The following is a 16,900-nucleotide window of genomic DNA, read 5'->3' as shown; positions in this document are numbered from 1 at the left end:
TTAAAATTAGTGTATTCTAATAAAAAGAATCATTTTAGTATGTTATAATGTAAAAACAAAACAGCATGTTTTACGTGCAAAAACAAAATAATAGAGTTATTAAAAAAAAATAGTATATTTTTACTATTTTAACATTTTAAAAGTTAAAATAATTAATTTAAATTACCCTAATGAATTTTTTTCATGGTGTTCGTATAAAATGATAATTTTTAGATCTAAATTAAAAATGTAAATAATAGATGTGTTTACACTCACACAAAAGTGAGAAAGTAATTAAAAATTGTCTTATCAACTAACACTTTTTAGAAAATATAACATGGAAGAAAATATAGTACTAATGGCCGATCTTTATGTAAAACTGCACAAAAAGTTTTACTTAAATTTAATTTTCGGTTGGCATACACGATTTAATTTTCAAAAAAAAGTTGAAATAATTGTACGCTGTATTAAAAAATTATATTGATTTGTTAGCGTTCTCATTTGTTTGATTGTTAATAATTATTTAAATAATCTTTTAAAGTATATTTTTGATTAAAATAAAAGTTAATTAAAAGGAAGCTGCTGGTCAAAATACTGCGAATCAAATTCTGTAGAATGAAATTCGTGGTATAATAAAAAGATAGAAATATGAAATATATGTTTTTTTATAAACATAAACAATAAATAAAATTAAGACAAATAAAGAATAAACCCGGCGATAAATATAGAAAACACACTCTATTGTTTCCATTAAAACAGTTTTAAAAATGTTGATTTATTTATTCTCTGAAGAATTTATATTTCTGATACAACTTCGATCATATTTTGAGTTTGTAATATTTTATATTTTAATGTTTTCTTGGGTTTTAAATTTGGCAATTTTTTTCTTATATTTATATATCCCGAAATAAATAAAATTAAAGTAATCTAATAATAAGTAAAAAGAAAATTTTCTTTTCACTAATGTTTCTTTTTACTTATTCAAAATGAGTATGAGGATAACAAAAATGAGGCAGAAATTTCTTATTTTAAAATAATTACGAATCATTTTTAAAAAAAGAATAACACTACATTAATAGATTTAATGTACGAGTGTATACAGATATCTTCTTCGTTTATTTAAAAAAAAGAAATAAAAAAAAGAATAGTAATAATAAAATAAAATAAATAAATAAATAAATAAATAATAAAAAAAAGAGAAATGCAAGATCTAATTTCTATCGCACATGAATAAAATATATATTATATTATTATAATAAAAATATAATTTTAAAAAGGCACTAATTAGGGACAGAATGAAATTTTGGGGAAATTTTTGTATTGAAACGTATTTAAGAAATCGAAGAGTCCCATTGCCAGATAACGGTGATTTTTCAATTCCTGGCATCATACTTCTATGCTGCAAGGAGAAAGTATGGTAATCGGTCAAAAAATGAGGTATAGCTCTTTGCATTTCTCGACGTTTCATGACCCAGGATCCCAAAAACAGACAAAAAATTGTGGGGTGATAATGTTCGTACGTACGTACATAAATGTGTGTTGGCCTGGATAAACCGATTTTTATGAAACTTTGTACAGTGACTCTTGTATGTAGGGCCATTTGTTGGTAAAAGTTTGAGATTAATATTTCCAAGGGTGGGGTTAGTAGTTTATTTGGGGACAGTTACCTCAAAACTTTGCATAAATAACCCAGGTTTATGTTTATGTTAAGTTCAGTACGTGTGTGCATGCTTATCTTACCATTTAAAAATAACATTTTTCCAAAAAAATTTTCTGTTTCCTAAAAATAAATTGAAAAAACTATCTTTTTATTTATTGATTTTTTTAACAGAATTTTTTGTGTCTTCCTAAGCATAGTTGTATTCCAAGTGGTCCAAAAAATACTTCGGGAACAATATTTGGGTATAGTTTAAAAAATTCGGTTTTCTTAATTTTACATATTTCATGTACTGTTTTTCCACTGTATAAGAATAAACAATACCAAGAAAATATAACAACCTTGTTGTCAGCTTTTTTTCTATTAGTGATTGATTATTCAAAAGATTAATTTTTGGGAATAAATGAAAATGTAAATCCCGTGTAATCTAAGTATTTTTTCTGCGAAACTAGATCAAATTCCCTACAAAAGCTTCCTTAGAGATTTTATATGACCAAAATTGACAGAGTAGCCCTTTGAAAAAATAACAAATTTTGGAGTTCAGTTTTGCAAGTATCTTTTAAACAAACCCTTCATGGATCGAGCAATTTTTTAAATAAAAGTTGAAGGTTTTTCTGTTCTCAATTTATTTTTTTTGTATTTTGTATAACTGAGATATAAAGATAATATGAGGAAATGTTCCAAGTCTCAAAAAATTATTTTCTAAGTGTCATTTTAAACAAGTTTATCAGAAAAAAAATATGAATGTGACCTTATTTTGATGGAATTTTAATGACAAATAGGAACGTATGTTTTTCAATATATTGTAAATTTTATTGTTTTTGAAATTTTTTTATTCTAAAAAAATCTTATCGCAAAATATTTTAGATTCATGTAATTAATGTAAATACGAAAATTTGTTCGTAAAAACATTAAGTTGTCGTCACTTTGTGAACTAATTGTCACTAAAGTATGGAAATGGTATGTTTTTAATGAGTATTAAAATAAATAATAACTATACAAAAAGTTCACTTATCATGGCTTGATGAAGTAAACAGCACATAATTTAAGTTTATCTAGGTAGTAAAAGGATTTGAAATCATGTTTTCAACATGTGTTGATCAAATCAATGGATTTTCGCAATTAAGAGAAAATTATATTTTTTCATTTTTTTTCAAAACTAAGTCAAAAAGTATTAATTTTACAAGTAGTTTTTTAAAATAGAGACTTAAAAATATTGCAAATTTGTGTAAATTTACAGTCGAAATGGTATCTTTATGATAAAAATAGAAAAAACTTATAATAATTGGAACAACATCAGAAACTCATAGAATTAACAATTTTAGTCTTCTAAAAAAAAAGGTTTAATACAAATTAATCGTGGAAAAAAGAGTTTTCTAAAAGAGAAAAATATTAGCGAAGTTATTCGGCCAGCCGAAGGTGCATATAAGGATGATGAAATAGAAACAGACCAAGCCATATCAATGGATCATTATGCAGCAGCGCTAAAATTAAGATAACGGTCCAATATCTTTACTACTAAAATGCAGTAATCTCTATAAACTAAAGGCGAGGCCAGCACTTAAAAGATATGTACATAGAAACATAAGGTTGAATGATAATACTTTGAATGATGGATTTTTAAAATAAATAGAAAATGAAAAAAGGCATAATCTTGTAAATAGATGAAATAGGTTAGTTCGCTTTTATACGAGAGGTTATTTCTAAAGTAAAAACCATTTCATTGTAAAAGCATTTATTCTAAAAACTTTTTTTTAAATTTTTATTTCTTACTTTTTTTATTTCTCTTAAACTACATACTCATACTACTTCACTATATAATCGCCACAGGAATTAAGACATTTATAGTAGCGATTCACCAGCTTCAATACTTCGTCGTCGTATTCTTGTACCGCCAGTTCATTCAGCCCCTGATTAAAAATATTTTTAAGTTCATGGACACCCGCGAATTGCTTACCACTCAAAAATTCTTACAATTTCCCCAAAAAATGGTAATCAGATGGAGCTAAGTCCGGATTATATGGTGGGTGATCGTAAATTTCCATGTTCTCAGTAAATCACGTGTCGGACCCGCAACAAGTGGACTTGCATTATCGTGCAGCAGGACGACGCTGTCGGTCAGCCGCCCATGTTGCCGATTTTGAATGGCGCTCCGTAACCTGCGAAGAGTTTCGCAGTAGGCTCTACATTTACAGTCATTGAAATCGATCAACAGTATACCAAACCGATCCCAAAAGACTGTGGGCATCAGTTTGCGTTCAAATAGCTGTGGCTTGATCTTTATCGGTCTGTTTGGTGATTAAGGATGACGCCATTCACGTGACTGCCATTTTATCTCGGGCGTGTAAAACGAAATCCATGTTTCATCGCCGGTAACAATCGAATTATCGAACTCATTACCTTTTTCTGTGTAGCGCATCAAAAATTCCAAAGCCGATCGCATTTGGATTTTTTTGTGACGTTCCGTTAAGACGTACGGCACCCGGCGTGCACAAACCTTTCTAAAGCTTAAATGGTCATAAAGAATGCGACCGATAACAGCTCTTGAAACATCAGGAAAAATAAGGGCCAGGTCGGAAATTGTTGTGCGACGATCTTTTTTGATTTCATCATCGCGTTTGAACTAGTTCTCAGAACAACGGGTTTGAACTAGTCCTCGGTGGTTATCTAGTGCTTCCTCAAACGTTCTTCACCATGCAAATTAAATTTTGTTATTTCTAAAATTTTCACATTATCTTCGGATGTTTTTTTCATTAATTACATTATCAACGTACACTTGAACCAATTACCTATGAATTTCAGCCGACTTTAAGTTTTGTTGGTTTAAAAAACGTATGACCACGTATTTCAGTCCGCGGAACATCGATTTTCCTATTCATTTTATAACGTAATAATTCACACGTAAACCAAGATAATACAACACGATAACTTCCTGACAACAATTCAGTGTGGATATTACTAGCGTGGCCATGAACGACACAGGTTCGCCAACCTTAAGGAGATAAATTTCCCAGTGGTTTTTACTTTAGAGATATCCCTCGTATACACACACGCACACACACACACACATATATATATATATATATATATATACACATTAAGATTTCCAGGTAGATTAAATTAATTTTCTAAATGAAAAATGTGTTTGAGAATACAAAAATTAGAATAATAAATATAATTGATTAAATATGTAAATGTAGTAATTATGTTAAGGTATAGAAATGAACAGAAAACAAAAATTATTGAAGAATAGCATCAAAATTTTCAAACTATGACAAGTTTGACAAGGATTTACGGAATAATAAAATGGAGTGCATATATATATATATATATTTTTTTTTTCTAAATTATGTTATAGAGACAGTGATAAAGAAAATGTATAATGTACAATGTAACGTACTGTTTACTTATAATTACTTGGATCCTTACCTTCTTTACTTGCTCCGCTGACAACTTTTGTGGGTTTAGGAGCAGAAGATGGCATTGGTATTTCTGAAAAAAAAATGTACCTATAAATCATACATAGCACTCAAAATAAATTATAATATTAACTTATTATTTGCAATGACCATATTATTACACAGGATGAAGCTGAAATGATACTATAATTTTATTTTTCGTTTTATTTTTTAATAAATAATTCATTGCCCTAGATAAATTGAATCTTTTTGGTTCAACATTTTTTATTTCAAGTTACTGGCCAATGATGAAGAAATATTTGTTTTTTGTCATTACAAATAATAATTCGTAACCAACATTATTATTTTTCTTAGTAAATAGAAATTATTTTTCCTTATTTAGTTTACTAAAAAAGGATAACAATTTCTTTATTTAAAAAAATAAATAAAACATTAATGTTTTACTTTTCAGCACGTATAGAACTTCTAACGGAAAAATACGGAAGAAAATTTCATAAATTTACGGGTATCACCTACAGACTTTTATTTAAAATACACTAAATATATTAATGAGCTACTATTATCACATAAAATTGATTAAATCGACTTGTGAGATACAAACAGAAAACAACAAATTTTTTATAACAAATTTTAGAGATCGATTTCTACAGCCTATTCCTAGTTACTAGCAATATTGCAGTAGGCATCAGAGGGCACCAAATGTAGCAAGGTATACATCATGAAAAATTAATATACTGTTGTATGATTCTATTATGGGTATAAGGAAAAAACTAATCAAATGTGATATGTTTAATAATTTTCTACCTCTTTTAAAGTAAATTCACTTTAGTAATTTCAGCCATCCATATTTATTGTATATATGTACATTACAATTTACATATCTACTTATATAAAACAATTAGTCATTAGTCCAAAACAAATATGTCATAATGAACGCCCAACAAAAACTTCTGAAGATAAATTGATGAAATTTGTATACTCGTTCTTCTTACAGTCTGAGTGCACACTAAGAAAGCAGTTTTTTGAAATTCCTATTTTGAAAGGGTTAAAATGAAGTAAAAATAAAATTTCCTATTTTTCTTTTAAATTTCTTGGTAGCGAATGAAGATATCTACTCAAGTTTTGACGTGTGTAATCTTCATGAAATATCTAAAAATCAACTAAGAAAGATTAAAAACTCATGAACAATGATCGCAAATATTCCCCATTCCCACTAAACTAAATGCGATTGCTTGCAGATACTCTTCAGATAAATATCTAAAAACCATTTTCGTGTTTTATGGTTATATATTTTTAAGGACGGTGATGGTGTACGGCGAGCGGCTCAACTAAAAAAGCTGTGGCAGGGGCTGTGTTGGTTTTGAGCGAAAGTAGCTGTGTTGTTACTGTATGTGCGACGCGAGTGGCAGCATTTTCTTCCGGATATGTAACTAAAAAAACATAAAATAAAAAAATAAAAATGGTACACAAGGAGAAAAACAAGTAAGTATATAGCGCGGGCGATGCTATGGCAGAGATACTAATATATATGTAAATCGTCATTGTCCAACGGGGTGGAAAATCAGGTCAAGTTGTAATATTCAGCTAAATATTTGTACCAAATTTGAACTGTTTTGGTCAAAATACTTTTGAAATATGAGGAAAAACAACTTTTTGAAATTCAATTGAATGTCTCTCATCCCTAAATCAGATGTAATTAAAACTTAGGAATTTTAAATAACTTAAAATAACTAAAGCTCAATATTCTACGGCCACTAAATAAAAATTAAAAGATTAAAAATAGCAAAAACTACTACTACTACATTTTTTATTTATTTTGTCCAAAATTTAATTTCATTAATGACTAATATATATAAACAAATTTTGAGACATTTTTGAAGAATTTATGTCTGGCCACTCAGGAGATATTAATCAAAATATAGTCCAAAACATGGACTATAATCCAGAAATGGAATATTCCAGAAGGTACATCTTCCAGAAATTTCTATAACTTTTATTCACAAAGGTTTTGCATTAAGGAGAGTCTTGAAACACTGAAATTTGCAAAAATCCCGATATCCAAAATTTTCATCTATCGCTATACATTCCTTTTATAGCCATGTTGTTGCACCAGCATAAAGCTTTAGCTAAAACAGTAAAGGGTTATATCTTATCACCCAATAAATAACAGGCTATATATAATGAAACAAAACATACTGAATGTGAAACAAAACAACTGTATATAATCTACAAAACATTAAACATCATTAGTTTTAACACTTTTAAAATTTTGGATTACAGCTTAGTAAAATTTTCAAAGGGTGGTAAAAATTATTTTGCATTGCTGAATACGAATATAAGAAAAAAATTTTTCTTTTTCAAAATCGTTAGAACTTAATTTTTAAATAACATGTAAGGTTTATATATATATATATATATATATATATATATATATATATATATATATATATATATATATATATATATATACTAGCTGTGCCCGCCACGCTTCGCTGTGGCACATTGTTTTTGCATGGATGAGAAATGAGAAACAAAACAAAGCATACGTTTCATAGAAGTTTAATTTTGCAATACTTGTGGATATACAATATTTTTTTTGAAATCGTGATTTCTATGATTAATTTGAATATCAGGAAATACTTTTTCGATCAGTTCTTTTTTTTTTGAAAAAATTACCAGGAAATGATATTCGTCTAGACGTCTCATCGACTGGCAGCTGTCCGTTTCCAATGTCCAGTAAGTGTCGTGAGAATACCTCAGCTGATGGATCATTCTGCAACTGGACACGCAAATCCGTAGTCAACTGCAATCTACGTACGTGTCGCCACAGTATTGAATATTTCAGGCAAGCATTTATTTCGTCTGCTGGTGTCGATCGAGAAATTACAGGCAATGGTTGCCTAAAATCTCCTGCGAGCAATATCAAAGCATTCCCGAATGGTTGAACGTTTCCACGCAAATCTCGTAACGATCGATCAAGAGCTTTAAGCGATTTTTTATGTGCCATCGTGCATTCATCCCAAACAATGAGTTGTACATTTTTGTAATACTTTTCCCATACAGGATGCTTTGGAAATATTGCACGTGGGAGTCTCGATGATTTGCATGTTTAATGGCAACTTCGGAGCTGAATGCGCAGTCCTTCCACCTGGTAACAATGTCGCAGCTATTCCAGACGAAGCAAGACCTAAGGCGATGTCATTTTTTGATCGAACCGTTGCTAGAATCAATCTCAGGAATGTTTTCCCAGCTCCTCCTGGCGCATCCAAGAAGAAGGTCCCCTCAACTCCGTCATTTATCATTTGCATTGTGCGATCATAAATGCCTTTCTGTTCACGCGTTAATTTGGGAATGTTTGACTGGACATATGACTGAAGATCACCAATGTTGTAACTCTGTTCACGGCGTAAATCTACATAAAATGAAGCAATCGCAGCTTGGGTGGGTGCTGGCATTCCCAATTGACTAAGAACTTTATTTGCATTACCTAAGCACTTGTCTTCAATATTTATCAATGCTTCGTTGTCAATATTTATCAATGCTTCGTTGTAAATGCCTTCTGTAAATTCAGACAAAAGTGAATATTTAACCTAATAAAGGATTTTTGGTCATTATGTAGGGATATTATTTTCTGTGTATTTGGTTATTTCGACTTTTTTTGTTTGCATAGTCTTAAGTCTATCTGGGCTATAAGAAAGTTGGGTGTTTTAATTTATTTACTGTACGTCATCCTTCTTGGTGGCTTTTCTTTTTGTCTTGGTGTTTTTTTGTTTTTTTTTGTTTTTTTAAAATAAAATACAGATGTTTTAGCTGTTAAATATAATTCAAAGAAATTTGTTACTTAATCAGTTGTGATTTTGTTTACATTGTCAACGGCCATACGGGCTCTTTGTGATTGGTCGTTGTGTTTGACAGCGGCCATATTGCATTGATCTGATTGGTTTTCCTTTGTTTACATTTCCATCTGATTTATTAGCCTCTTATTTATTAAAAAAACTGTACAAATTAAAAATAGATAGATAGATTTATTAAAAAAAAATGAAAACAATCTTTGATGCGGGTTATATATCGTGCTAAAATTTTTTTTATCTTTTTTTTTAAATAAAATACAGATGTTTTAGCTGTTAAATATAATTCAAAGAAATTTGGTCGTTGTGTTTGACAGCGGCCATATTGCATTGATCTGATTGGTTTTCCTTTGTTTACATTTCCAAATTTAAAATGGACAAATTAAAAATAGATAGATAGATTTATTAAAAATAGGTGAAAACAATCTTTGATGCGGGTTATAAATCGTGCTAAAATTTGAACTCAATCGGTGCGGAACATTTTGAGTTTTTGAATCGTACACAAACGAACTTAACATTTTTATATATATAGATATATATACCTATTATGACGAGAGGTTTTAAAAAATGAATATTAACGGTTTACATGAATATAATATTTAAGAATTAATAAAAAAATAAAACAAAAGTATGTATTAGATTTACACCCCTATACGTAAATAAGTTTATAAATATTTACTTATTTATCTAAAAATTCTTGTATTTTATTTATTTATGAATAAAAAAAAAGCCACTGAATAATGTAACATCAAATCTGATCGGAGAGAATATCTTATTTCAAAGCAATGAAATATTGATTGACCTTTTTTTCCAATTGTATTATTTTTAAAATTGAAATACAACCTTCTATTCTATTTCCCAGTTGGTTTCGTATAGAATTTTTGTTTGTTATTTGTGGGAATTGTAAAATCCCTTGTAAGGAGAGAAGAATAATGCTAGGGGAAAGAAAAATGCTGATCGTAAATGTATAAAGTAAGGGGGAGCTTACAAATAGTTAAATAATAAATAAATAAAACTGTTAAATTTACAACTGATAATAATATTAAACAATATATGAATGACTTATTTTATTATTCATCTGAGGATTAATCCTCCAGTATAGTTTTATTTTTAATCTTTTATTAGCACACATTCTGTACCACTCCTGTAGATGATTGTTATTGTTATAGATTAGATTATTTAGTAACAATAACTTAACAAAACAAATCTTTCTAACGATAAAAATAAAAATTCTATCTGCCCATATTTATTTTGTAATTTTCTATTTTTTTTAAATTTTGTGGTAGGATTTCATAAAAGTAAATTGACTAAGTTAATCCATCATAATTTTTTCCGATGTAAATCTGATTTTCATTAATTATGCTTGGAAAATAATATATTTTCTTATCGTTTTAATCCCTTATTTCAACCCTAATATTAAATAAAGTCCCACACTTCAATAATATAATTACAGAGGATTTAGTGAATTTAGGATTGATTTAATAGAATTTTGTGCTACGAAAAAGAACAGATAAAGTAAAAAGTTACGGATATTTGGGGATTATGCTATTAGAGACCTGGAAGAATGCAATGGAAATAAAGAGAAGAACAACAATGCCAACGAAGCATTTAAGAAGAGGAGAAAATTATTATGTAGTAAAAGTCCGATATTAGAGCTAAGAAGAGATTAACCGACTGCCGAATATGGAGTGTCTTGTTTGGTAGGAATAAAACGTGGAGGATAAATAAAAGGGAGAGGGACTGGATTGAAACTATTACGGTGTGGATTTGAAGAATTAAGATAGATGGATAAAGTGAGGAATGATGAAGTCATATACAGTATTAAAGAAGAAAGAGGACTTATGCGGGAAAAACATAAAAGAAAAGGAACCCGGTTAGGACATGTGGTTAGAGGGAATACAATCTGACAACTGTCTGGGAAGGGAAAGTAAAAGGAGGAAGGAAGCGAGGAAAAAGAAAGATGGACTTAATAGATAAGGGGAAATTGGAAACTACAAGGAGAAGGCTTGGGATAGGAACGAATGGAGAAAGTAGTGACGTCACTGTCATCCTGCCATGCAGAATACCAGATAATGATGACTAATTATTCAAAATCATATCAGCTGTGTGATTTCGTAAATGGATCATTATTTGCGGCCAAATATCACAAAAAAATATAAATTGTTTTAGTGAAATCCAAAAATAGTATTCGTATTTTTTTTTTGAAGAGATAAAAATAAAAATGATGTTAATATTTGAACAACTTAATAATACATGATAATTTTTTGTCGTAAAGTAGAAATTTTATATGAATAAAAGATGATGTAACAAAGATAGTGAGAATCCATTAATGCCACAAGATTGTTATGAGTATCTTCGATATTAATATGGAAATTATTTGTTTCAGGCTCAGTGTATCTGTAGTAGATCACACTTAAATGATATCAACAAGAAAATATATTTCTAATAGATGATCAAAATTTAATTGAATTCTAAAGTAAAATGTATATAGTTAATTTGTTTTACTCTCGCTTTTATTATTAATATGAGACACAAGATCAATTTTTAAACAGCAAGAATTAAAGCTATTTTTAAGTCCAATAATATAAAACAACTTAAAAAGATAAATCCATTAGTTCTAAACAATTTTTTAAAATAATAGAAAAGTTTTCAAAAATTATGAGCATTATTCGTACTTATTATTAACATTAGACAGGCTTGGCAATGAAGTTTCATGATCTATGTGAAAATTTCTTTTACCCCTAATGAAGTAATGTATTTATTCCTTCAATCTGAGACTACAAATAATAATCTCTAAAACAAAAATTTAGGATAAAAATATTAAAAAATATGATATTAATCTATTTAAAATAACGATGAAGAGACGGAGCTTTTACCATTTTTCTGTCGTATGATTCCAAAAATAAAATGGTTTTGTAAATTGAATAACAGTTCAAAAAAGGAACAAATTTTAATTTAAGATATAATAAATTGGTAGAATAGGCTAACATGATAAAGCTTGGTCCAAAAATTCAGATAACTTAGAATTTGCCTAGTTGATGTATTAGCGATAGTGGTGACCATAATCGCAGACTAAAAGGAGCATGCAATTTCAAATTTTGAATGAACTCTACGTTGTCTGAGTAGTCATATGTTTGAAACTAAATTTATAGATGATTACTTTTGCCTTGTCTGTTTGTAGGCCAAACCCGTAACGTCCAGTAATGGATGGTCCGAACTGAATCGGCTCTAGAGAACGGTTGTCACAGATGGAGGGGTTCCTTTCGCGTAAACTTGGATACTTTTCTCGTACCCAAAGGTTTACCTGAAAACAGTTGTTTCCGCACAAAACTCCGCTGCTTTCATACATTTCCAACAAAGCGGAATTGATCCACTAGCCCCTTGGCTGACAAGCTGAGTTCCTACTAAATTTTTATAAGTATGGAATGCTCGTGGATGAACATACGAATTTAATTTACCAACTTACGGCGGGCAGCAGATGGATAGCCTGACAGGCGGGTTGTAAAGCAGAAGTAATCACACTCAAAGCTAGATACGAGGTTTGTGAGAAAAGTAATGAGATTGGTAACACTGCGAGCGATCTGGCAACGCTGTGTCTACGGTCTGTGCTAGACCGGTTTGTTCATCCCTTCCAAATGATCAGTACGATTTTCAACTCTGTTCAACCAACACATTATTTTTGACAGCGCCATCAGTGAAATGGTGTTTTTATCGTGTGTTACGAAAATGAAGCATCGGAATTTAGAGCGACGTTGCGCAATCAGCTTTTGTGTTAAACTTAGGGAATCCGGGAGTGTTACCTTTGAAAAGTAGAAACAGGCCTATGGGGAACATTGCTTATCAAGAACACAAGTTTTCCGCCGGCACAAATCATTTTTGAAGACCGAGAACACGTTGAAGATCAACCTCGCTCAGGGAGACCTTCAGCTTCAAAATCTGACGAAAACGTTGAGCGTGTGAGGGTTATTGTGAGATCAGACCGTCGTTTAACAATAACGGTGATGAGTGAATAGTTAAATTTAAACACTTTCACCGTACATCAAATTTTGACAGGCGATTTAGACATGCGAAAGGTTTGTGACAATGCCCCGTATCACACAGCCATTTCCATCACGGAATTTTCGACCCCAAAACGCATTCCTACGGTTCCTCAACCCCCCTATTCCCCTGATTTGAGTCCTTGTGACTTTTTACTTTTCCAGAAATTGAAACATGTCTTAAAAGGACGTCAATTTGGAACTCAGGAGAACATTCAAAAGAATGCGACCGATCAGTTAAATGCCCTACCAGTTGAAACCTTCCAGCGCTGCTGCCAGGAGTGGGAACAATTACTCCACCGGTGTACAGCTGCCCAAGGGAACTACTTTGAAGGAGATAATATTGTTGTTTGAATAAAAAAAAACTTTGGTAGTCAAAAAGGCTCGTTACTTTTCTCACACACCTCGTAGGTGTATACAATGATCCAATAAGGATGATAAACCGGGGAATGTGATATGACAGAACCAATATATGCTAAGAAAAAATAGTTTGTCTTTTTCTTCTACATTGTTATAGTACATGCAGGTTGCGAATTTCTGATGATTCACAAGAACTACTCGTAAATAAAATGTGACTCATAAATATGTCACGTAGACGTTAAAATGTTAAGTAGACTATAAAGATGAAAATAAAATATTTTAAAATTCCAGAATTCTGCTACTTTGGAAATAAAATTTAAAAAGATACTTTCTTCAAAAAATAGAAGCTGTATAAAAACCAAGCAGTATGGAAAGGTACATGTGAAAAAAATTCAGCTAGTCGCAAAAATAGGTGCAAAAGTTGCAAAAACATTTACATTCACGTTATATCATTCTTCATATTTATTTACTGTATTCTTATACAACACTGAGTTTAATAAAAACCACAATTTTTTATTCAGATAAAAATTATTTTTCCTTATTTTTGTAATACATAGTTGTTAAATATAGTTTTTAATAAAAAAAAATAATAACAATTTAAAGAAAAAGTACATCTAATTTTATTTTTCTTTGTAAAAAGAACTTTTCCGAAATATGAATTATTATGTTTATATCTATAAGAAAGAAAAATATTTTATAATCTTTAAATCACCGAAAATGAAAAATTCAAGAAATCAATTAAAAATGTAATTTTTCACAAACTTTTTCGAGTAATTTGAAACATACATTGGGTAATCTAAAGTCTTTTTTAATTTAAATTTCAAATAAGTTTGTGCGTAAATAAAGGAATGAAAAAATGAGAGTTTATAAATTTTTGCACCAACTCAAGGATCGCATTCCTGGTTGTTATTTGAAGCATAAAATTCATAAAAAAATATAAATACGAAAACGCTGTGTTTTCAATTTAAGAAAAGCTAATTATTTCAACCCTATTTATCCTTAAAAAAAAAAAAAATAATAATAATAATAGTAATATTGTTACCTGCAATAAAAATTCTAAGGTTATATTTATGGGCGAATATTAATAGTTTAATATGCTTTTACCTAAAAAATAAAAAAAATAAATTCAATAGTTTTTTAAGAAACAAAAAAAAATAATAATAATCATAATGTTACCATGTACTAGAACTTTTAAGGTTATATTTATGCGCGAATATTAATAGTTTAATATGTTTTTGCCTAAAAAAAAAAATTAAATGGAACCCAGACCTATATTCAATAGTTTTTTTAAGTAACGTTTTGCTAATAATCAGTGTGCAAATAAACAAATAATATTGTGAAATTTATAGGGATTATTTTAAAGATAACTGATGTATAAAAAAGTAAACAAAAATAAATTATTATGATTCTAATTCAAACAAAAAATCTTGTTGTTGCAAAAAAAACAACTGTTGAAATTAAGAATTCAAGAGGGGAATAAAAATTAAATATATTAATTTTAAAACAATTTAAAAAATTAATTAAGTTATTTGAAAATGTTTTCTATAAGATGAAAAATTAACTATTTAATTGAAAACAGTAGTATGCTATCTGCTGCAATTACTGTTACGATGTCATTAATAATAAGAGGCAATTGTTATTCTCTTACCATTTATTTGACTGTGATATATGTGTTACTACGCCGTATTTGTTTATGAATGAGAGGCCGATATTATGCTTATTTTAGTTGTGTCTGATGATAATGTTGAAGCTATTGTTGTTGAATGTAAATCAATGTTATCCTAACAGTAGGTTTCCAATCCGGAAACAATTAGTTGGATACTCCATACGCAACGGGAAACACGTTCTCTTCTCAATATTCATACTAGACACAATCTTTCTACTACGATGTAAGGCTAGTATCAATGAAAACGTTACTGGCACTGTTCAACGCAGCCTTTTCAGTATACATCTGTCTCGGTGGTGCAGTTTCAGAAACTCTGCAGTTCCTCCATGTGAGAGTCTTCTTCATAGCAACAATCTTTATCCTTACCATCGTCAATTTGTATAAAATCTAAAAATAAGAAACACTTCTCTTCTCCTGAAGTTCCTCAACGGATCGAATAGAAATTTGTTGTTGTATATGTTCATTTTACTTAATAACGAATCACAGTTTACTCTGTAAGGCATCAATGAATAAGTGGGCTTAAGTCAAGTCTCCTACAACGATGGGATGTAATTTTCAATATCGATTTGGTTCAAATTATAGTATGGCACTTCTGTAACGGGTAGAAAAGCTTCCAGAAAGAATAAAAAATGAGGAAATAAACGAAGATGAATCTAGAAAAAAACGACAAGGGACTCCTTATAGAAAAGCGTATAATGTGCAGACAATACACCTTCTACGTAAAGCGTAAAAGCGTAAAAGATGCAGACGTAAAATTATTACGCTCAAAAGGATTAAAAAAGCGAAAGGACAGGCGTGTATTGGAGGAGATACTAATACTGTCGCGGACGACCGGAGTGACTCCTTTTTTCAGTTCAAATTAGATGCAAAGCGATAACAACTATACACATAGATAGTGTTTGATAACAAACGAGTGAAATTTGTTATCAAACACAAACTGTCTTTTGGACAGTGGTTGAAAACAAGAAGTTGTTCGATGAGTTATTTGTGAACAGGAGTGAAAGAAACTCATAAAGTGTAGGGTTAGTTCTTTCCAAACAGTAAAAGATTTATACTTGCTTAAAGGAGATTGTAAGAATTTGAGGTTTTTCTCCTGTTAATTCAATATTAGTTTCTATTATAAGGTTATTAGTAAATCAGAATTAAATTTTGGTATTTACAATTTAATTGTTATTAAACTAATTTTGTTTTTAATTTCACTTACTATTTTGAACATCACAAATTATTTAAGAGTAATGGATTATATTTACGAGAAATTTGTACCTGTTCCATCTTTCAATATCTTTGTCGAATAGCAAACACACGACACTACAAATCGGCTAATTGTATTGTCTAATTTTTCAGAACACTTAACTTCTGAAGTTTACCAACGACTCGTGTAACAGAATTGTCACAGCTACTCGAAAGCGCTCCTCGAATAAAGTACATACTTCCAGGACGCGTTCTCATATCTCATGTGCTATATCAGCTCACACAAATCACATTAACCAGAATAATGATTGGTCATGATGGTTCACATCTTTGAAGGGATCACAGGGGGAAACATCCCTTCAATTGGTTTAATATTGATGGTAAACTATAACTTTCAAGAAATATGGCATTATCTTATCAAATCTACTGTAAGTAAAGGGGGTAGATTAGGTTTAAGTGGCCAATCAGAGTTGCCTGTTTTTAAGCTAATGTGACATTTTTTATTTGACCTCCCTGAAACGATTCATTTGATCAACAGTTGTTTTTATTTTAATTTTATTTATTTTTTTTTTTTTTGTCTTCAGTCATTTGACTGGTTTGATGCAGCTCTCCAAGATTCCCTATCTAGTGCTAGTCGTTTCATTTCAGTATACCCTCTACATCCTACATCCCCAACAATTTGTTTTACATACTCCAAACGTGGCCTGCCTACACAATTTTTTCCTTCTACCTGTCCTTCTAAT

General features: G+C 30.0%; 1 protein-coding gene across 2 annotated transcripts in view; it reads right to left on the bottom strand.

Moving 5' to 3' along the window:
- DIP-delta (Dpr-interacting protein delta) overlaps positions 1 to 16,900 on the bottom strand; it is a 1,030,723-nt gene that overhangs the window by 96,942 nt on the left and 916,881 nt on the right. For both annotated transcript variants that reach the window (XM_075358853.1, XM_075358852.1), the window contains exon 7: positions 5,066 to 5,128. In XM_075358853.1, coding sequence (XP_075214968.1) covers positions 5,066 to 5,128 — 63 coding nt within the window. The remainder of the gene's footprint in view (positions 1 to 5,065; positions 5,129 to 16,900) is intronic.

Source organism: Lycorma delicatula, chromosome 3 (assembly GCF_047948215.1).
Source record: "Lycorma delicatula isolate Av1 chromosome 3, ASM4794821v1, whole genome shotgun sequence".
Lineage (NCBI taxonomy): Eukaryota > Metazoa > Arthropoda > Insecta > Hemiptera > Fulgoridae > Lycorma > Lycorma delicatula.
Note: the sequence above shows the minus strand (reverse complement) of the source record. Positions and strands in the feature narration are given on the sequence as shown.